Source organism: Vicugna pacos, chromosome 3, assembly GCF_048564905.1.
Source record: "Vicugna pacos chromosome 3, VicPac4, whole genome shotgun sequence".
In the NCBI taxonomy this organism is placed as follows: Eukaryota; Metazoa; Chordata; class Mammalia; order Artiodactyla; family Camelidae; genus Vicugna; species Vicugna pacos.
In genome coordinates, this window is record NC_132989.1 from 40,778,294 (window position 1) to 40,800,501 (window position 22,208).

General features: G+C 39.1%; 1 protein-coding gene across 2 annotated transcripts in view; it reads right to left on the reverse strand.

Moving 5' to 3' along the window:
- Nucleotides 1–10,923: 10,923 nt before the first annotated feature.
- COMMD10 (COMM domain containing 10) overlaps nucleotides 10,924–22,208 on the reverse strand; it is a 154,946-nt gene continuing 143,661 nt past the window's right edge. For both annotated transcript variants that reach the window (XM_072958039.1, XM_072958034.1), the window contains 2 exons: nucleotides 12,893–12,952; nucleotides 10,924–12,131 (listed from right to left, as the gene is read on the reverse strand). In XM_072958039.1, coding sequence (XP_072814140.1) covers nucleotides 12,093–12,131; nucleotides 12,893–12,952 — 99 coding nt within the window. In that variant the 3' untranslated portion in view covers nucleotides 10,924–12,092. The remainder of the gene's footprint in view (nucleotides 12,132–12,892; nucleotides 12,953–22,208) is intronic.

Consider the following 22,208-nt stretch of genomic DNA (forward strand, 5'->3'; position numbering starts at 1 on the left):
GCACAGGGAATGCCACTGTTTGTAGCAGGCTTGGCACACCCAGTGTTCCTGTCAGGACAGTAAAGCTGAGGGGCAGCGGGCTTGTGAGCAGTGGGAATCGGGACACAGGTGAGTCACAGCTGGTGGGCAGAAGAGTGGGCACTGGACGTAATGCCCTGGGCAAGAGGCCTAGGGTATGCAGGTTCCGTGTTGGGAGAACCACACGGGAGGGTTCACCAGGCTAGGCCAGGGCTGCAAGGCTGCCGAGCTGCATGCTCTGGAGCCACGGCTGGGGCAGAGCCTCACCAGATGCCTGCACGCCCAGACCGGTGACCAACAGGGCAGCTGGCGGAACCTGCAGACGCCTCTTCCTCCCGCATTGTCCCCTCAGGGCCCTTCACTGAGAAAGCTCAACATGGCGCTCACTGTAAAGAAGAAGAGCTTAAAAGGACTCCAACCATCACTGCAGAGCAGGTACTGAAGAGGACATTGGCTGCTGAGAGGCAAAAACTGGTATGAAAAGAGCCCTAAACCAGGCATCGGAAATCCTGAGTGCAGCCTGTGTAATCTTGGGTGACTTAGATGTATCGGTTTCAGTTTATTCATGCATAAAGTGGAAATAATACTTGTCCAAGTTACTAAACAAGAATACCGTGAGGATCAAACAAGATTAGGAGTATGAGGGGCTTTATAAACTGTAAAGCGCTGTGCACTTCCAATGGGCATTGCTGTGCCCCACCAAGCTGGGTGATAGTCCCTCTGGTATTAAGGCCACAGGGATGAGGCCCTGTCTCACTCATTTTGAATTCCCGGCACCAAGCAGGCAGTTAATTAGTCCTTGTTACCAGCACCATGCTCTTTTACTTACTGGAAGTCTCTTTAGGTGAGGAGCTAAGGTGAAGGTAATGCTATGTCTGAACAAGCAAGGACCAACCATAGCTCCTCAGAAGTGGCTCATACTCCTATTTCCCCATCTTTCTTCCCACTGCCAGAGAGCTGCTGGAGGACTCAATAGGGAGAGCTTCTCTGCTCCCTGATCAGCCTCTTCCTGAGGCCCTCGGCAATGCCTTCATGGTAATATCAATTCAAGGAGGTTCCAGGAGAGCCTCACTTGCTGGCCTGTTAGACAGCTAGTGGATAAATGTATAAATGAATGAATAAGCAAACAGAGTTGCCCAGCTAAGGTCCTGCCTAGAATCCTATTTGAATATAATATAGGGTTACCAAAGTACATTTTTTGTTAAATATAATACCTTTAAAAACACACACACACAAACCTTTGTCCATTCCTTTTTCCATTACTCCCTGCCCAGCCACTTTTTAAATAAATGAAGAAAAATGGGTATAAATGCAAAGCAACTGCTCACTTCTTCATTTATTTATTGCATTTTGGCGGCAGAAACCTCACAGTGGAATACACCAGAGCTCTGTCTGGGCATCTTGGGCACTGCTGTCTGAGGTTTAGAGTCTCCCTACGCATAAAGCGTAAGCTCCTGGTGGTGTGGCTCCCACTCTGTCTAGCCTGGGGCTGCTGCGGAGTCACATGGGGAGGAAGGTGGGAACAAGCTGGGAGCAGCTGGAGGGGACAGAACCTGAGGACAAGCTGCTCGGTCTGGGAGAGGAAGCCTTGCCATCTGGCTCTCCTCCCCTACAACAGTGGTCCTGAAGAAGCAGAAAGCAGCATGCAAGCTGAACTACTCTGAACATATCCCGGGGAATTTCAGAACTCCCTGCAAGGAACCAAAATGTAACTTGCTCTTTAAAGCTAAACATCACTAATATAATTAGGGTATTTTTTCTCCTACCTATTACATATTTTGTGGGTGAAGTTCAGCCAATAAACATGTTCATAGATTTGGGCATGGCCATGGTTAATTATTGGAGGCAGAAACAACTTGGCACTGCAAAATCAGTTTGCTCTGCTTTGATACACACTAGTATGGGTTAAATACGTCAGTGTGAAACTAACATATGGAAGAAGTCTTTAATTCAGTGACTCCCGGGCCTGTAGCAAATCCTGCGGGTTTCATATGATGGGAATCAGCCCCACTTGTAGATAACCAAACACATTTAGAGAAGGAGGCACAAAGGCAGCCCTGAAGTGGCCTGGACATCGGTTACTGGAGCACAAAAGGGTAACTTGATCAGGCAGCTAATCACTCATCCTCTTGTCTTCTCAATTTCCTGCTTAGCTGTGTTGCACTCTAAACACTTAGTCTAGAAAGAAAGGAGCCCTGTTTTCAATGGTTCTCTTCCTTCCACAAATGGTTAGAAGACAGAATCATGTCAGGCTATCAGGTACATTCCATGCCTCCTTAGCTTCCCAGGGAGCCGGAGGGAGAGACTGAAGTTCAAGTTTTCACTCAGAAATGTAGAGGAAGGTGAGCGTGAGGTCAGTTTCCATCTTGCTGTGAACTGGTCTCACAGGTCCAGTTGTGGCTGGTGGGTAACCAACGAGCCTTTGAAAGTGACTCAGCAACGTCTCCTGTCTGTTTTCAGAGAAATGGATATTTCACTCACTAAGAATGGAGGGTTAGACACGTCAACCTGGTCATCTTCAGAGGGAGTCAGAGTCATTGATTGCAAAGCCCTCTTCTCTTACTCAGTGCCTATTTGAGAGTTGAGAGGTATGAATAATACCTTTGATATTTTTGCCCATAGCTCTCTATACATGTTTACTACAGAAAAATAAGACAGATTTGCTAAGGAAAGCTATAAAGGACAGAGGGGAAATTGTGATTGCGTTTAAAGGCATTTGACTAGAGAACCTCCAGATGCCCAGATCTTGTTCTGCCAATCACTCCTCAACCCTTGACATTCCCAGGCAAGAGGAAGACTGATGGCAAATGAGAAACAGTTATTACCTCTCAGAGCTTGCTAAGGCTGGGTTAGAGAACACGGTTCACTCTTAAGGCCTGAGATGGGCTCTCCCTCCCTCCTCCCTGACATACCTGGGCTTCAGCTCCAACTATCACTAGTGCCTGCCAGCCACATGGCACAAAACTAAAGCAACGACGCTTTGCTGAGGTGGAGAGAGATGGCTAAGCCCTCTTTCTCCTGGTTCCTCTGGCAATTCCAACCCACTGAGTGAAAGCAGGAAGTGTAAAAGAGGTTCACCATGCATAGGCATGGTCTTTTTATAGTACTTTCTCCGTCAGTAATCGTGGCCAACCAATATTTTATAACTGACCAAACAGAATGGCGAACCATTCTCCCTTAAAAGATGGGGGGGGTGTAGAAAGGGAGACGACAGGAAAGTGGGTGGAGAAACAGAAGCATTCCTTTCCCTATAAAACATTCACTCTCTCCCTATAAACATGTTCTATTCGAAACCCTACACAGAGAAGCTTATGAAATAGAGGTGGCTTCTGTAGTAAAGCCTAAAATATATATAATTTAGTCTTAGAAAGCTGATAAAGTGAGGAATAATTACTTGATTATAGGAGGAGTTTTTACTTCCCCCAAAATTGATCATACAGAAAGAAAATTTTACTTTTTGAGGCCCCACATTTTTAAGGAGACACTTTTGTAACCCTGAATCCCCCAGCATGGACTACAGAACTAAAACAAGAATTAATAAAAAGGAAAAGGAACCAGGAAAATGAGAGAAGGGGAGGAAGTGTTCCCGGAAGCCAGTGGAGGAGAACCATAGCACTGTAAAATCAGTACATGTGAGCAAATTCTGAGTACCTGAAGGAATAACCCTACAGAGGGTGGTCACACTCTGCTGACCCATCAGCTCCGGGCACCTATCAACACATCTGAGTCTGCCCAGCAGAACTTCCCAAGACCACTGGCCCAAATATACAAGGGAGGTTAACAGCACATCTAGCAGAGGTGGCCACTCCCAGAGTCTTCCAAGCCTTCTGAGTGAGGAACGCTGGCGCTGGGCAGTTGTCAAGTCCAGAAAGCTGATGTACCCAAACCGGCTGACGACTGATGACTCCTCTAGTTACTTCAGACCACACAAGCAAAGTACGGAACACACTTTGCAGTAAGGAGCACCAAAATTCTGAGAGGGCCTTTTCCATCACGGGGTAGGAAAGTTAGATGTTATAAATCATCCCTCTACTAAGAAGAAACTCGTCCCTCACACTGGACTCCACATCCAAATGCAAGTCTTGGTTATGCAGGGAAACGTTTAACTAAAGTGTTACTGGACAGCTTTCTGCAAGACTCTCTGCATCTTATTTGCATTCTGCATTATCTGTGTGAACTTTTTCAGATCTCTGCCCAGCCCGTATAGTTGTAACACTTTGGAACAATCTGGGCCACGTAAAGGGAGACTTCTTTCTAAAAACTTCTCATTGAATTACTCACATCAGCAAGGAAAGCCCCTTTGCAGGCAGTGTGTGGATGTGTGCCTTTAATCAAGACAGCCTTTTCAACAGGAAATTAAAATCTGGGTAATGAGCTCACAAAATCTATACACACTTAACATACACCTCAACGTAAGAATGTTGCTGACGTCTTTCTGCAGCACTCCAGCTGACCCTGTCACATCACTCACCTCTGAATTTGGTAGGAATGTAATTGTTTTTCAGTCTCTGCAGCATCAGTACCAGAAGCATGCTTAGGTTAACTTCAGGACCACCATAAATTGCACAGCAGTGGGGGAAATCACTCCAGCATTCGGGATTGAGGAATCTGAGTCTCTAGCAGGTTATGAGGCTTTAATTCACCTCATATATAGCTCCTGTTTGGTGAATGAAAGGATCAGTGACTATAGGTGATTCTCCCCAGAAGAGAAGTAGCTGTTCCCTGGAAGGATTACCAGTGTATTTGGATAAAGCCATTTGAAATCTACTCTTGTAAAAATCTCGGGTTTATGATGGTTTTGTTTGTTTTGAAGAATTCAGATGGCTCTGTGCAAATAAGAGAGGCAGAGGAAGAAAAACTATTTCTGTACTCCATTAATTCATTCAGCCAATATTTCTTAAATCCCCTGATGTTCACAGGACTACTTACATCAGCATGTAATAGAGTGAGAGGCTGGATTGCAAAGGAGAGCACATGGTCTGGGAGGTATGAGTCACTACTTTCTCCGATCATTTGGAAAATTACTGGGCTCTGCTGCCAAAGCACAACCACATTCCTGGACGGGGAGAAACACTGAAGCTTCCAATGTTGGCGGGTTAGAGCAGCCTGTGACAGCTTTTTGCTCTGTTCATAGGCAGCCTGGCTGAACCTGGAGGAAGAATCTGAATCATGGACTGGAAAGAGAGCACAAAGAAAATCAGGTTATCTCAGAAGCCAGGAAATCTGGGGAAAGACCTTGAAAAATCGCTGAGCTCCATGCCTCACAGCAAATTTACATTTATTAAAGATGAGAAAAATCTTATTATTGACTTTCCCTTAAACAATTCAGGAAGGATGTATTGTGTTCTTTAAAATTCAGTTTCAGAAATAAATGCAACTATTAAATTAACTGTTAACTGCTTTCCCCTTCTTTCCTTTACCTAGATTTCTTTGAAGAAAAAATATTTTTTAAAAACCAAGTCATTTGTAGAATGAGATTCTCACATTCTCATTAAAAGATGCTAAAAATGACTGAACTCTGATTTTACTAAGAGAACATTATTATATATTCATTATTTTTCCTGCCTTGGGGATTAAAAGACTTTCTCTAATCCTGCAGCATCCTCCTCCTTACAAATTTATAGGCTGGACCTGCTTCAACTTTCTTGTCTTTGCAGACTATTTCTTTTGAAATAAAAACTAACAACTTTCCATTTCAAATAAAATGAATAAAGCGGGCTATGAAAACTGCCATCACTTGGACTTGGATCCCAGGTCTCCAGTCAGCAAGTATAACCTCACACGGCAGAGAAAAGCAAAGGGCCTTTACAAAGATTCAAGAGGTATGTATGGCAAGGGGGGCGGGGAGGGGGAAGGAAGCAATGATAAATCCTTGAAATTCTCTGAAATCATAAATGCCATTAAGCTTTACTATAAAATCCCTCAAATTAACGTGCTCCTAATTTTAGCATTAAATGAGGCTGGTGTATTGAGAACTATTTGCATAATGATGACAAAAATCAAAGTTTTAGGGAAGCAAAATCGACTCATTTGAAACTTAAATTCTAATTCCTGAGCAGCTTCTAACTAATGAGCCTGAACAAGACAGAATTGTCCGGGCCCTCTTCTTCAAGAGTGGCAAAGAGATTATGTAAAGACTTCGGGGGACATTTACAATATACACCTACGGTTTCTTACACCTCCCCTTCCAAGTCACCACACTTGGGGAGCGGGGTGCAGACATCCTCTCAGTAGCTCTGAGAGTTTAGCCTGAAGTCACAGGCTGTAAGCAAAAAAAGTTTTTGAAGTTTCCCATTTTCTCTTTAACATTTACATCTATTTTCAACTACATGATGAACATTTTCATCTCTGTTAAAAAAATACACATGCTCTAAATTACTGGCAATTAAATCATGTTATCCCTATGTTATGCTATAGGCTAAGCTGTTGGGTTAAAAAGATACCTAATATAGTTGCTGAACAAAGTGTTTTATTTCTCATGTATGGTCTGGAGACAGCAGCCCGTCAAGGGCACACCAGCAGTACTGCTCCATGAGGACATGCAGGGGCCCAGCTTCCTTCTATCTTGTTGCTCCTTACCCCTGGAGGCATCATCCTCATCTGCTCAGTCAAAGCTGATTTAGCTCCAAATCCATGTTTCAGTCACAGAAAGGGGAAAGAAAAGCAAAGAGGAACATAATTTCCACACACATTTCATTGGTAAGACCTAGTCACATGGTTGCAGTAGTTCCAGAACATGGAAAAATACCGCCTCCAATTGGATGACCATGTGGCTGGCAAAAATTAAAGCAAAAGCGATGCCACAGAAACATTTACCACACCTGACAGATTTAGGTGTCCCCCGCCAACTGCTACATTCCCCTAGGGATGCCCCAGGGAAGCATGGTATAAGGAACCAGTCTGCGAACGTTTCATGTAAAGAGCCAGGTGGTAAATATTTTAGGCTTTCTGGGTATATGCTCTCTGTTGCACCTACTTAACTCTGCTGTTGCAGTACAAAAGCAGCCGAAGACTATGTGACCATATGCAAATGAAAGAGCATGGTGGATATTTATCTTCTATAACATAACAAATTATTACAAATGTAGAAGTTTAAACCAACACACATCACAATTATCATGGGTCAGGAGTCTGGGTCTTTCATAAAGTTGCAGTCAGTCGGTGGGACTGTGGTCTCATCTGGAGGCTTAACAGGGAAAGAGTTCACTTCAAAACTCACTCAGGTTGTCTAAAGATTTATTTCCTTGAGGCTGAAAGGCTGAGGGCTTAGGGCCTCAGCTTCCTGGTGGCTCCTGGTTGCCCTTGGCCTCTAGAGATCACCCGTAGTTCCTCGCCTTGTGGCTCTGTCCACAGCCCCTCTTACAACATGGTAGCTGGCTTCCTCATAGCCAAGAAGGGAGAGTCTCTAGACTGAGTCTGGTAGCACAACAGAATTTTACATAATGTAACAGTCACGGGAGTGACATCCCATTACCTTTGCCATATTTGATTGGTTAGAAGCGAGCTAACAGGTGCTGCCCACATTCAGGGGTTGGCTGGATTAGGCCCAAAGGCCCTAGTTTGCAGACCCGTGGTAAAATGAATAATAAATAAGGTGTAGAAGACATTGTTTAAGGTAAGAAGACATAAAAATTAAATAGATAAACAACAAGGACCTACTGTATAGCAAAGGGAACTAATTCAGTATCTTGTAATGACCTATAACGGAAAAGAATCTGAAAAAGTATATATGTATACACAGATATATATATATAGCTGAATCACTTTGCTGTATATCTGAAGTATATCAAATGTACTTCAATTTTAAAAAAAGAGATTAAAAATTCACTGAATAGAGTTAGAGAAAAAGAATCCTCAGAGCCAGAAGAGTTATGTAGAAAGACAGTCACAGAAAAGATAAATTTCTGTTTCTGATCCGATACCTATTACCTCGTTAATGAAAAACTAAGAATCGGATAGATGGGCATTATGTTCACATCTAGTTATCATAAGATAGAGTTGTTATTGGAACTCAGTAGCTAGATTCAACATGAAGGGGCTTCATAGCAAGCCATCTTCAACTCTGACTTGAATTCAAACCTTACCTGGAATAATTTCAACAGAAAGCCTGGCTATTTTCTGAGTGATTATGAAAATGACAGCTAACATTTGTGTGATTATTGCAAATCAGGAATTACGCTACATGTTTAACATGAATTATCTCATTTAATCTTCATTATACTCCCGTGTGGTTTAGATGATTATTATTCCCATCACAAAGATAAGGAAACTGAGCTTTAGCAAATTACGTAACACAAAAGGCAGTAGAACTAGAATAAGACTCAGTCTGTCCTGAGAGTCCAGACATTTACATTTTATTTGAAGTGTAATGAGAAATCTTTGAAGGGTTTAAAGCAGGGAGACAGTGCACTTAGTATGATTAATGCTTAGGAAATATTAGGTCTGTGTGGAGACTGGACTGAAGGGGTCTAGAGGGAAGGGCAGATCAGGGCAAAGATGACAGAAACCTGAAAAAGTAGTGTCTTGGAAATATAACTGCAAGATATTCTGGTGGTAGAAGTGACAGACTACCTCTCGAACTGAACAGCACTCCACTACTCCCTTGTTCACGACTCTCCATCCACACTGGTCTTCTCTGGTTCCCGAAATGCACTAAGTCTTTTCCAATCTCTGGGATTCTGTATAGGCTATTCTCCATTTAGAATGCTTTTCGGTCTCTTCTGCTATTTCTTCATTCTAACTTCATCCTACAGGACTCAGCTCAAATCTCACTTCCTCAGAGCCTTTTCTTGATGCCCCATCTAAATTTGGTCCTATCTTTTATTTTTCTCTTCAGAGGATCCAATTATTTTTCATCCCATACTTGTTCACAATTTATTTTGCTTGCTTTTTAACGAACACACTGCACTTCAAGAAGCCAGGAGTTACATGAGTTTTACTCATCACTATTAATACAGTGCCTAGTGTACACACAGTTCCTGGCACCACAGACACCAGATATTTGTGGAGGAATAAACGTCTGACTGCAATGCCCTTACACTTAAACACTGCACAACTGTCTTTCACATTTGCTGATTTTAGAAGAGATTTTCCTCTTCAATCCCTCTGGAATTATTAATATAACGTAAACCAAGTAATCAGTGATGCTTCAATCTCCAACCCACTCTCACTCCACACTCTTTCCAAAACCTATTCCAACTTAAAAAGAATGCTGAAAAGGAAATGTACAGTAAGAGGAAGGTGTTGATAAAGCTGGCTTTGGGCAGGTGAATTCTCATTTATTGTTGTGAGAGTATAAATAGATATATACCCTCACCAACAGTATATTGACTGGGAAAATAATATATCAATATGCAAAAATGGCCATAAAACAAATGTAAATTTAAAAAAATACACAAAGAGGAGTGTATGTGCATTTGCATTTACATGAGGTATCTGAAAAGATATAAACCAAATGTTTCTAACTAGTTAGGTAGGTACTTTTGGGGAGTGAGACAGCAAAACAGAGAAACTTTTTCATGTACTTTTTTTTTTTACAATAGGCAATTTTATTTTTATAATAAAATCCCGTTAAATGAAAAAATAGAAAATAAATCTTCATGCTTTTGGCATAATAATCCCACCTCTAGGAAACTATATTATTAAAATAATGAGAAATGTGGTTTAGGGTTTATTTATAATGATTTTACCAGTGAGTTCTTTAGTATGTTAAGAAATGGGAAATAATCTAAATGTCCAACAATAGATTAGATAACTAAATAAGCTCATTCAAATGAAGGACTACTTAGTATACATTAAAGTTATGTTTTAGACAATAAGGAAATTAAAAATGTTTATAATATTATAAAAGCAAAGCAAAGTATGAAATTATTTATTGCATTACTCTAATTTGTTAGGAAAGGAAAAGAAAAAAAGGAGGAAGATACATGAATAGAAAAAAAAAAACCTTCAATAAAATCTACCAAAATGTCATTAATGGTCATTTCTAGATGATGAGACTCTATAATTTTAGGTTCCTCCTTTATGATTTTTTGGCATTTCCTAATTTAAAATAATCATACTTTATAATTGGACAATTGCCAATATTTGTAGTATTCCTTTCTAACAGGTAATTATATTTTATCCAATCCTCATGACAAGCACTCACACAGATATATTTATCTGCTATGACAGTAGGCTTCTGTTCCTACTTAATCGCTCCACCCACCTTATTTCTATGAAAAAGTAATGCATTTAATAATCTTTGGGAATGATACTTTGACTTGTGCATCCTAACAATGGTGAGGCCTTAAGAAATAAAATTATCTGTAATTAAATATATTTCAGCAATACTTATGTTCTTAGTTGGCATTAGACCGTCTACTTACTTGTCCGTCCTTCAATGCCCTTGGTCAGACTTTTTAAAACTAGACTAATGGAGAGAAAACTACTTACCACCATTTCAAACTATTAATAGGATATTTCATTTTGAAGTGTCACATTTAAATTAGATACCTACACTGGGAGTTAGGTCAGCCGTTAAACCGATGACAACCTCCATATGTCCATACGGCCACTGTCAGGATGGCCGAAAAAATTCAACTTGGAATGATGGACGTTTATTTGTGCATAAGAAGAAGCTGAACAAATATTTACCAAAATGTTGATAGTAGTCAGGTAGTTTCTTCTGGGGACCAGAATAGAGCATAATAATATAAGACAGATCCCATAAGCTACATATGGAAACAAATCCCATCATATTATAAACATGTCTTCTAGACAGCCTATCAATGGAAGTTTGAGTTTAAAACTTTTCAAATCAACCAACTACAGAGAGCAACTGTAAAATTTACTTTCTGAAATAATCCAAACTCCTAATCCTTCTAAGTAACAACATACAAGCACACATAAAAGTAAGGGCATAAATTCCACATACTGAACATTTATTTGGGAGACCTTTAACAATCACATTACTCAGACACCTCATATAAGGAATGTGATTTAAATTCAATGGTTCTGTTTGTTTAACTATAGGGTATTTCTGCAATCAAATTCCTTCATGTGAAGAAAGTCATGTTTGAAACTCTCTTGTTCTCTCTCATTTTCTCCCTCCCTCCCCTCTCCCTTCTCTCCTGCCCTCCTTCCCTCTCTGTCTTTCTCTCTGGAAACAATATAGTATAGACAGTTCATTTATAAAAATTCAACTGATATTATTTTCTGCAGGCAATCATACTCACATTTATAAATATCCATAGCATAAAACACTATGTACTTCAGTTCAACTAATTCTAAGACATAAAAATCTTACTGACTGAAATTAATTAACAAATTTATAGAAAGAGAATATAAAAGGTATTTGTTTTAAAATTTTAAGGCTATTCATTTAGCACTCATGACAATTATCTTTATTCATGATTTGACTGTCTCCCACACTATGAAATGAATCATTATTAATCTGCAGCACAAAGAAAAGCACCCCAAACCCTGAACTGTTATTAAATCATTAAACTCAGAGAAAAAAATTCAAGTGCACAGAGATGCTCACAATTGAACTTAATGATAGACTGAACTAGCTCTATTTAAAATTTCTTTCCTATATTATTTCCCAAGCAAAATATACTCATTATAGCAAAGAAAAACTGCCATAATGTATTTAATTGCATGTGGCCACTTTCGTTCTTTTATTACTGTAATTACTGAAGTTCTGTGTTCTAAGGTATACATTTTACTTTGTATCCATGGACCCTCCTTGATACATAAAAGTATCATCAAGTATGTAAAAGATAAACAAGTCAGGTAATAAAGCAAAAATAGGACAGTAAAAACAGTATGATATTCACTTTTGTTTCCTTTAAGACAAAAATGTTCTTAATAATTGCTTGCTATTTGCTCACGGAACTAGAGAGTATATATTAGAACCTCAGTACTCAGAACAATGATTTTCTTTGGTTGTTATTTGTCTAAGAAGCAATAAGCCGTATAATTTGGAAGAAGAAAGCTACTGAATCCTTCAGAAAACACAACCTGGCGGTTTATCTTCAATGCAAAAGAATGAGGTGGCAGGAGTGTGCTGGAGAAACCAGTCTTCGAGGACATCATGTAAGGGAATCCAGCTGTGCTTGTATGGTCTCCAGCTATTTACAAAGACAGAAGAAAAAAAAAAAAGAGAGAGAGAGAAGTTGGTGAAGACAAAGAAATTCATGTGAAGTGTTGTTTAGAAACACGCAAATGAAGGAAAAGAATGGTATTGTCAACTATGTGTTTTAAATCTACTCACACAGCAATAAATACACTATTTAGAAAATTTTTCTTTTTATGTGACGATATTAGAATTCCTGTTTGCTGAGTTTTCAAATTTGTAAAGAAGGATGTCTAAATATTACTGTTTTAAATGCGCCCAGCTGTTTCATTTTAATTGATCACTAAAGATTTTTAAAGGGTGGGTGCTGCGAAGAGATGGGGGGAGCAGTGCATTTTCCTGGGTTATAAAATCAGTATTCAAAAAGAAACATCAGTATTCAAAAAGAAACCCTCAAAGATAAATTTTTAAAGGACTGGTATCTTCCTTTTTCCCTGGGCCCAGAATTTAAAATATTTAACACTACTATATTTAAACTGCTAGTGTGGCTAGATACCACACAGTTCATTACTTAATGTTTTACATTAAAGCAACAATCCTATTGCTTTAATTAAAACCATATCCATTTTCTTCCCGATTTAGTGTGTGAGATTCTCTTCATCTCAGCAATGCTTCCTACTGTGAAACATAAGGTGTTTACAAGGGAAGTTTAAAAAACTTAGCTTCATAATAGGGCATTTAAAAATAAGAATTCATAAAATGGAGGAAACATTGTGAAAAATCCTACATATCAGAAATGATTTTAAAAATACAGACCTTGTTATAGAAATCAAACAATTCCTTGTGACTGAATTCCACAAGAACTTTCTCCAGGCTCTGTGAATAAAAAAGGAAGGAAGGAAGGAAGGAAGAAAGGAAGGAAGGAAGGAAGGAAGGAAAGAAGGAAGAAAGGGAAGGTGGAGGGGGGATGGGAGGAAGGAAAGAAGGAAGAAAAAAAAATTCAGTTGTGTATGATCCACACTGCATTTTTTTCCTCTCCAGCTAGCCCCAGAATATGCCATATTATTCTTTGAGTGGTTTAAAAAAAAACAACTTACCTGTTCTACTCAACCCTACTATTCCTAGACTCACAAATACATTTAATAACACTCCACTTAAGCAAAAGGTTTCAACTCTATAGGGGTATCTGTTCTTTAAGTTGACTCCACAAAGGTTAATAAAATATACGCCAACAAGAGAACAATTTCATTATCTATTTTTTTCAAGACAGAGATAATACCTGCAATTATATTTCATCTTTCTCAGCAGTCCATTTGAAATCTAGTAAATACCATTACACAAAGGCACTGGAGGCAGCATATCTGATTGAACTCACCCAGCCATTAATGCCTCACATCAGCACAGCTGCTGCCTCCAAGCATTAATCTAACAGTTATGATCTTAACATGCTGGGATTGTTACCTTTTTTAATGTACAGACTCAGCAAAAGTTAACAATTAACACAACAGCTTCAAAGCTGGGACTTAAATATGCTCCTTCCTTTCACCTCACATGCAGCAGAGAAATCTTGATGGATGCTACAGATGCTAAGTAATATTGTTTATGCATGCATGATGGTGCAGGAAAGTGCAGCACATTACCAACCCACTCCAATCTACTTTTGGTTGATTTTGTAAACTGAGGATCTAGTTTCTGAAGATGGTTCAGATATGCCTATTTGATTCAAGGTACCTTCGGGAAATGGAAGTTAATGAGGAAAGAATGCCAAGAATGTGTTACCTGCTCTGACCACACTATCCTGCTCAGGTGACATCAAACAGCACCATGAACTGAAGAAGTGGAAAGCTTGCAAACAGTCATTGATTCATGCACTTAGTTGTCTGTGGTCATTTCCAACACTGTATTCTAGTTCTCAGTTTCTACTTTCATTTCCTTCTTTAACGATTTCCATTTCTATTTACAAAGCCAACATTTCAAAACAAGTTATCTGCAGCTAACTTTAGGAGATCAATGGGGCTACGCTCAGAAAGGGCACCTCCCTTCTCATGAAGCTTCCGCGCACAGTATCAAATCCCACATGTCTTCGTTTCCTCTTACACACCCATCTTTGAGCTTTAAAATGAATGAAGCAGCACACCAGTTTTAAAGCCTCATCCTTTACAAATGATAAACAAAAACTATGAATTTTTCAAATTATATTAGAAAAATGTTAGTTAATTGGCACATATCACAAAACCTCCAAAGTCTGCATCAGCTTTATCTAGCAGTGCTGTGTTTCCTCCCAGCAGTTGAAGGGAGATGATAAGTCTAGCTGTACCCTAGGGAAAAGCAAAGCAAGTTCATTACTTTACCCTCCAAGCCAAAGGTCAGGAGAGACCAGAGACTAAATCAGTATGTTAACAACTAATTTGCTGGACCCTAGAGAGGTAGCGGCCAAGCTAGGCTCTTGTTTCCAGCATTTTGCTTTGCTTCCTTTCATAGTATTTCTTAAAATGTTACACTGAGGAAAGGGAAAGAAGGGAACTTTAAAAAACTACTTCTTAAAATAACAATAACTAAAATAATGTGAGTATGTGCATAAGTGTGTATATGATGTGTGTTTATTTTATATACACACACACATACATATCCATAATAGTAGTCCCTTGGCATCCTGCAGCGGATTGGTGCCAGGACCACTGTGGATACCAAAATTTGTGGATGCTCAAGTCCCATAATCTCCACTCCAGATCTCGGGTTCCGAATCTGTAGATTCAGCCAACTGTGCATGTGTAGTGCCACAGTATTTATTGAAAAAAATCCACATATAAGTGGACCTGTGCAGCTCAAGCCTGTGTTCAAAGGCAACAAATGTCATGTCCTGCTTTACTGAAATACTTAGCTCTAAAAGGAAAACAGCTGATACCTGGTAGAGTCCCTCATGCTTGGCATTATGACTGGGAGCTGCCACCATGATCGTTTCCCATTCAACGCACAATGACTAAAATGGAAGAACACGGCAGTGGTTTCTAAGTGTTTCATGTCTATGTATAGAGAGATTTTGAGAATCCATGTTTACCCAAGGGGTGGCTGAGAGTAGCCATCTTCATTTTTTTAGGAGAGTAAGGATGGAGCTTAGATGTGTAGGATAAAAAGGAAAAGGGCGCTGGCCAGGGGCCAACTGCCCACATTGTCATGTTCTGACATGAACCCCACGAGTCCAAGAATTTTACATTCAAATCTGGCCTCCAGGACATTAGGAAGATATCTTATCAAGAAAAAAGTATAGCTCACATTTAATTTTACAGTCTGATAGCTTTATTTAAACTTTCAATTTAGAATAGACCATGGCCTCCATTTTTACTCCTTCTTCAGGCCCTACAAACATTAGGAGGAGGCCTGATCAAAACCTTTTCTGGGACTACAGCATTTTTAGGTGGAAAACACATTCTTAGCTCTCCTTGCGAATATAACTAGAGGGTCACAAATTTGCTCATCAGACCAGAATTAACTCTTTAACTTCAATGTTTGCTCTTCAGAAAACATGAGGAAGGTTCAAACGGAAACTAATTACAACGCTGGGTCAATTATATCTCAATTAAAAAAAAAAGCCACTTGGGTGTTAGTGCGTGGCTGGGCAGAAGGAGGAAACCATCAGGAGAGCCTTTGGTGCCATGTTAGATTGTTAAAAGGGACTCCAGCCAGTGTGAATGACCTGGAAGCTGGCTGGTGGTGAAATGCAAGCGCTGAGGGGCGGGGAGGGGACAAACAATTACGGACAGCCCTTTTCTTGGCAGGTTTCCTGGCAGGTTCCCCAGCTGAGAGGGGATGTATCCAGGTTGTCCACGAAAGCCTGAAACATATGAAAATATATGCTGAAAGGGCTGAAAATCTGTATAACTACTCTGGAAACTTGTTCGGCATTGTTTACTAAAGCTAAATATATGCATATCCTATGACCCAGAAATTCGCTCCCAAGTATTAATATTGAGCTTAATAGAAATGTACATACTTGGGAGCCATGAGATAGGTAGAAGAATACTGACAGCATTATGATTCGAAAAAATCAAAAATGGAAGCAGCCAAAATTTCTTTCAACAGGAGAATACATAAACTGTGTAGAGTAATACACTGGAAAGTTATACAGACACGACAATAAGCTACAGCCAAATACAAGATCATGCACGACTCCCACCAAATAATGTTGAATGTCAGAGGCAGGCACAGGAGAACACGTGCGATCAATTTCATGTGTATGAAGACACAAAAAAAAAAAAACAGAAAAGGCTTTAGAAACAAATGCTTATGTGGTAAAACTATAAAATAAGGCACCAAAAATATTACCAGAAGTATCAGAATACTGATCGCATCTGGTCACTGGAGAGAGGTAGTAATTGGGAGGAGGCGTAAGAGCAGATTCTTATTTCTTCTTTTCCTTCTTCTTATAAATTAAGCAATAATTTATTTCTTGATCTTGGTGGTAGGTAAAAGGTATTTTTTTTTTCTTGGCAAAACACTGTACTCTTTTTCTGTATGTTATAGTTCCCCAATTACAGAAAAAAATGGCATTGTTATGTATTAAATTCATTCATTCATTTTTATTCAGTAAATTTCTATTAAATGCCTACAGTAAGACCTGTTCTAGGTGCTATGTAAATAGCAATGAACAATGGAGACAAAAATCCTCCACATTCTAGTTGAAAAAGATAATAAAAAAGAAATGTAACGATAACAATAATATAGAATCATCATCATAATTCACAACATATGTACAGATATGTTTGCTGGTGATAAGTGCTAGGAAGAAAAATAAAGCAGGGAGAGGGAATGTGTGTTTGTTTGGGGGTAAGTTGGGTTAAGGAGATTCAGGGTTAGGTCATCAAAACAGGTCTCACTGAGACGGTAACATCTGAGTTAAGATCGAAAAGAAGTGAAGGAGTAAAAAAGACTACAGAATGGGAGAAAGTATTCGTGAATCATTATCTAATGAGAGTATAATACCCAGAATATATAAAGAACTCCTATAATTCAACAACAAAAAGACAAACTCAATTAAAAAATAGACAAAGGACTGGAACACACATGTCTCCAGAGAAGATATACAAATGGCAAGCAAGCATATGATGAGGAATTCAGCATCGTTAGTCACTATGGAAATGCAAGTCAAAACTGCAATGAGATACCACTTCACATTTACTATTAGGAAGATCACATATCTTTTTTTAATGAGGGGAAAAATATGCTGGTGAGGATGTAGAGAAATTCAAGTCCTCATACACTATTGTTGGGAATGTAAAATGGTGCCGGAGATGCAGAAAACATTGGGAGTTTCTAAAAAAGTTAATGAAAGAATTACCACGTGACCCAGCAAGCCCACTCCTCAGTATATACCCAAAATAAACGAAGACAGGAACACAAACAGATACTTGTATATCAATGTTTCCAGCACCTTTTCAACATCTATGTGAGGCACTATGTTGACATCGTACCAGTTAAGATGCTGACGCACAGTACTGCGTTTTCTACATGCTTACTCCACCATCAACCATCAGTTTAGGCCCTGTTGTGGGCTGAACTGTGTCTCCCCAAAATTCATGTTGAAGTCCTCACCGCTCCAGTACCTCAGCATTTAACTGTTTTTGGACATAGGGTCTTCAGAGATACTCAAGGTGAAAAATGAGGTCATGTGGGTGGGCCCTAATCCAATATGACTGCTGTCTTTAGAAGAAGAGATGAGGACGCAGACACACACAAAGGAAAGACCATATGAAGACAATGGAGGAAGATGGCCATTGTAAGCCAAGGAGCAAGGCCTTAGAAGACACCAATCCTGCTGACACCATGATCTCAAATTTTTAGCCTCCAGAGCTGTGAGGAAATAAATTTCTGTTATTTAAGCCACCCAGTCTGTGGAACTGTGTTACGGCAGCCCTTGCAAACTAATAGAGGACTCCTCACCTCTGCTGGGACAGAGAGAAGAGATGAAATCTACCCTAAGAGTGATGGAAAGCCACTGGAGAGTTGTAAGAATGATATAATTATATTTACCTATTAACAACTCATTTTGGCTTTTATTTGTAAATGGATTAGAGTTGGATAAACTGGACGTGGAGAAACCGGTTAGGAGGTTATATTGCATTAGTCCAGGCAAAAGACCTAATCTAATGTGATGGCAACGGTGATAGAGAAAAGTGAAAAAACTCGAAATATGGTTTAGAAGAGATAGCACCGAGGGACAGATCTGAGTTGGAGGAAGAGGTGAAGGAACAGAAACGAATCAAGAATGACTCTTGGGTTTTTGGCAGGACAAACTGATGGATGCAGCTGAGATAGGAAACTCCAGAGGAGCAGATCTGAAGAAAGACAGACTCAAAAGTGCAGTTTCAGGTACAATTAACTTGATATGTCTGTGGACGGCTCTGAAAAGACGTGAAATAAGCCTGGAAAGCCAGAAAAGAAATTTAGGTAAGAGATATACATTTGGGAGTTACCGATATATTGCTTTTTAAAACGGAATTAGATTGCCCAGGAAACAAACGCAGTAGGAGAAGAGAGGGCAGCCTGGGGCTGAATCCTATGGAACTCCAATATTGACGGCAGGAAGGTGTTCCATAAATGACGAGTACCACCAGGTTCACAAATGTTTCTGCATGGTATGTGGAAATGTATGGCATTTATTACGTGAATCAAAATAATTTAGTAAGTTGGCACACGGGCAATAAAACTGGGTGGCTTGCCTTCAATCTTCCATTTTCCAGTAAAACCCATTAAAGTCACTAATATTGTTAACTAAACACACACAGACTAGAAGATTTACTCCCTCTCTTCTGTCTTACACATATAAGATTACAACCAAGAACCCATTTAGGAAATTCACCACTTACACTGTCTAAGCCGGTCTCATGCATTAATATCAAACTTAGACTTTCTGCACCCTCTCTGAAAAACACTGCAAAGTGAAAATGAAAGTGCAAAGATTAACATTCTGCCAATTTCTTAAAAGGGAAGAAATATGTATTTGTTCACCCACTTCTTTTTATTTTAAATGTGTAACCCTGTCTACCAGTACCTGGACAAGGTTGCACATACCCATTAGCAAAATTCTCATGGAAACAGAATTCAGAGAGGTGGTCAGAGAGGTCTAACTTGATGAAAGCTGACAGTAAAAATAGTTTGCTTTCGTTAGTTAGTTAGTTAGATATTAGGAACACATACATGTTTTCTAAAACAGAAATGTATTCGCTTCTTCATGAATTATCTAAGTAGAAATAATCTCTAAATAATATAGATACAAATTAGATAAGAATTAAACCAAGTTTACATTACTTGGCTTTTAAAATTAAGTTGGGTATCAGATTAGAAATCATACAATTATCTTTTCACCTAGAAAATCAGAAGTAGAGGACTCCAGTAAAAGAAAAACTACTCATCTCTTGTCCTAATTAAATCTAAAAAGAATTTGCGAGGTCCTTTTCAGTTAGAGAAATGAAGGATAGAGATAAAATTCAAGTAATATTTCAAGTTCTACTGAATGGGTTTATAAAACAAAAATCATCAGGAACTATTCAATAAAAAATACATCTATAAATTATATTCTCTACAATGGTAACTACATTCAGTTGTAGATCATTGTAAAAATATTCTGGTATCTCTACTATTATTTGCTGACTATCTTTCACTATTATTGAATAGTTAGTGAAACTTTCCTCATACATTCAAACATTAACCATTTCTGCCACCTATAATATTGAGTGATTTAATAAACATTCAAACAGTACTGATACAAAGATGAATAAGCCATAGGAAAGAGTATACTCTGGACCAACGACAGATCCTTTTCTAGGTAGGCAGGTTGCCCTTTACAGCTGAGCTTCCCACAATAGGAAGAATGTACATGGAACAGTGAGAAGTGCAGGGAATCTTTGCCCATCTGTCGGATCCATGGAATTAATCCTGGCAACCAGCGGGGTAACAGATCTTACAACCAGCTCTGATTCAGAGGATGCCAGCTTGAGAAGGTACAGGCAAAACGTTCTAGGTAAAGAGAAAGAGAAAATTTCCACTCTTCTGTGAGGCAGCTGGACTACACGGTCTCCTAAGGCTCTTCTCAGTTCTGTGACTCAGGGATGCTGAAAGGCACACGTGTGTAAGCAGAGTAACCTGGAGAACTGACGTAGTCAGAGAACCACAAGATGCCAGTAAGAAAGAGCTTAGTGATAACCTGCCTCAACCCTCTTACTTAACAGGCGAGAAAACAAAGATGAACTAACTCATGTAAGGTATCCAGTGGTGGGACTAGTCACTGTTCTTTCCACTACATTATTATGGAAATTTAGGGTAAAACAGCATTCACCTGCATATCAAGTTAATTTATAGAAAAAAATTCTCCCCATGAATTTGCATAATTACTTACCTTCTCTGACTCATTCTACACAGAAATACGTAAAAGCTTTGCTGAGGGTAAACAGTTTGATAATTATGGTTGACGAGGTGCCAAGTAAGAGGTGTAAAATGTCAAGTTAAAGCCTTAAATGTCTCAAAAATTTTCAGAAAAAAATTAGCAACTCTCTTTGTCTTAGTTACATTAATTTTTATAAAAAAGCTACTGTGAAGAATTTACAATAATTAACATACTACAATTGCCATGCTTGAAATTCTAATTCCAAACAAACAAATAAGACTGTTAGCCCGACGAATATACCACATCACACAGAGAAACAGAGCAAGAAAATGACTACTGTCACCTGAATATGGAGCTGATTTCTATTACTCCCTCAAGCCCTGTGATTTCAAAGGTTCTTCATTAAAATACTGCCCACTCTAGCAGGCTCCAAAACCTCACAGGCACGGCCCTGCTGTTTCAGGAAAGCACTGGACAAACTGAAAACCCTGAGCTTATATCAAAGTTTGATAGACGTTATAAAAGAATAACTGCAACAAATAAACATAACATAAGCCACAAAAGGCATTTTCCTAGGGTCAAATCAACCAAAATTATAACTTGCCTTTTTTCAATCTTTGCAAAGTACAGTTTGACAAAATGCTTATCTGTTTAAGAATATAGGTAGGCAGTATAAAACCAGCAAAAGCAAAATTTAAGCTCATTAGCACGGCATTCAAGACTCCCAAAATCGGGCCCACACCTCCACCTACCCCCATCTTCTGGCATTATCCGAATGCACTGCATGCAGCAGCAGTACCAGCAGTGTTCTGCATACTGGCCTCTGGGTCTTTGTTCATGCTGTTCCCTGCATTCACCCAGTAATGTTCCCAGCTGCTCTTGTGCGTGCATGTACGCACACACACGCACATATACCAGCTCTCTCATTCAGCTAGATCCTTTAATACTCAGTCCAGCTGACATCACAGCACCCTGGGCAGATCTCTATCTTTGCCTTTCCCTACTGTATCGTATGGAATTACTTACATTTGTACCATTGATGGTGGGTTCTTCAAGGGCAGGGGCTAGCCTTTATTTTCTTTATTGAAGTCTATTAACCTAGTATGGTACTTGATCGTAGTACTCAATAACTTAATATATATCTGTTATGCTTAATTTTAAGGGGAGACTGCTAAACTTCAATATGTTCCCTCTCACACCATTGGGGGGGAATATTATATATGTAGAGTATCAGAATAAATGGACTTTGTCTAAATGATGACAATGTTTTCAAATTATTCTGTAGCATTTGTTCCAGTGATGACAGTAGTCTTATAGGTCTTATAACTCTCGTTTACTCAGTAAACATGTGGGCTACAATAATTAAACTCTAAGTACTGATTCCCCAGTTAGCTTGAAAAATGGCTTCTCATACTTGAAGGTCCCTTCCTCAAACTGGTGAAAACACAAGATGTCAGGTTTCGTACATATTTAGCTAAAAACACAATAATTGTGTCTTTCAACATAACAACAATGCATTTTTGGCTAGAAACTTCTATTCAATATAAAAATTGTGTAAAAATGTATATGAAATACTGTCACTAAATGTTTAATCAGGGATGTATACTTCAGTTGATAGGACATTTAATCTGTTGTCTGTATATGCTCCTTTCATTCTGGCTAAAATATTATTTTATTCTTGCAAAACAATATGCTTGGCAGTCATATCCTCACCACACTTGAACAATGTGCTATGGATGAGCAGATCACAAA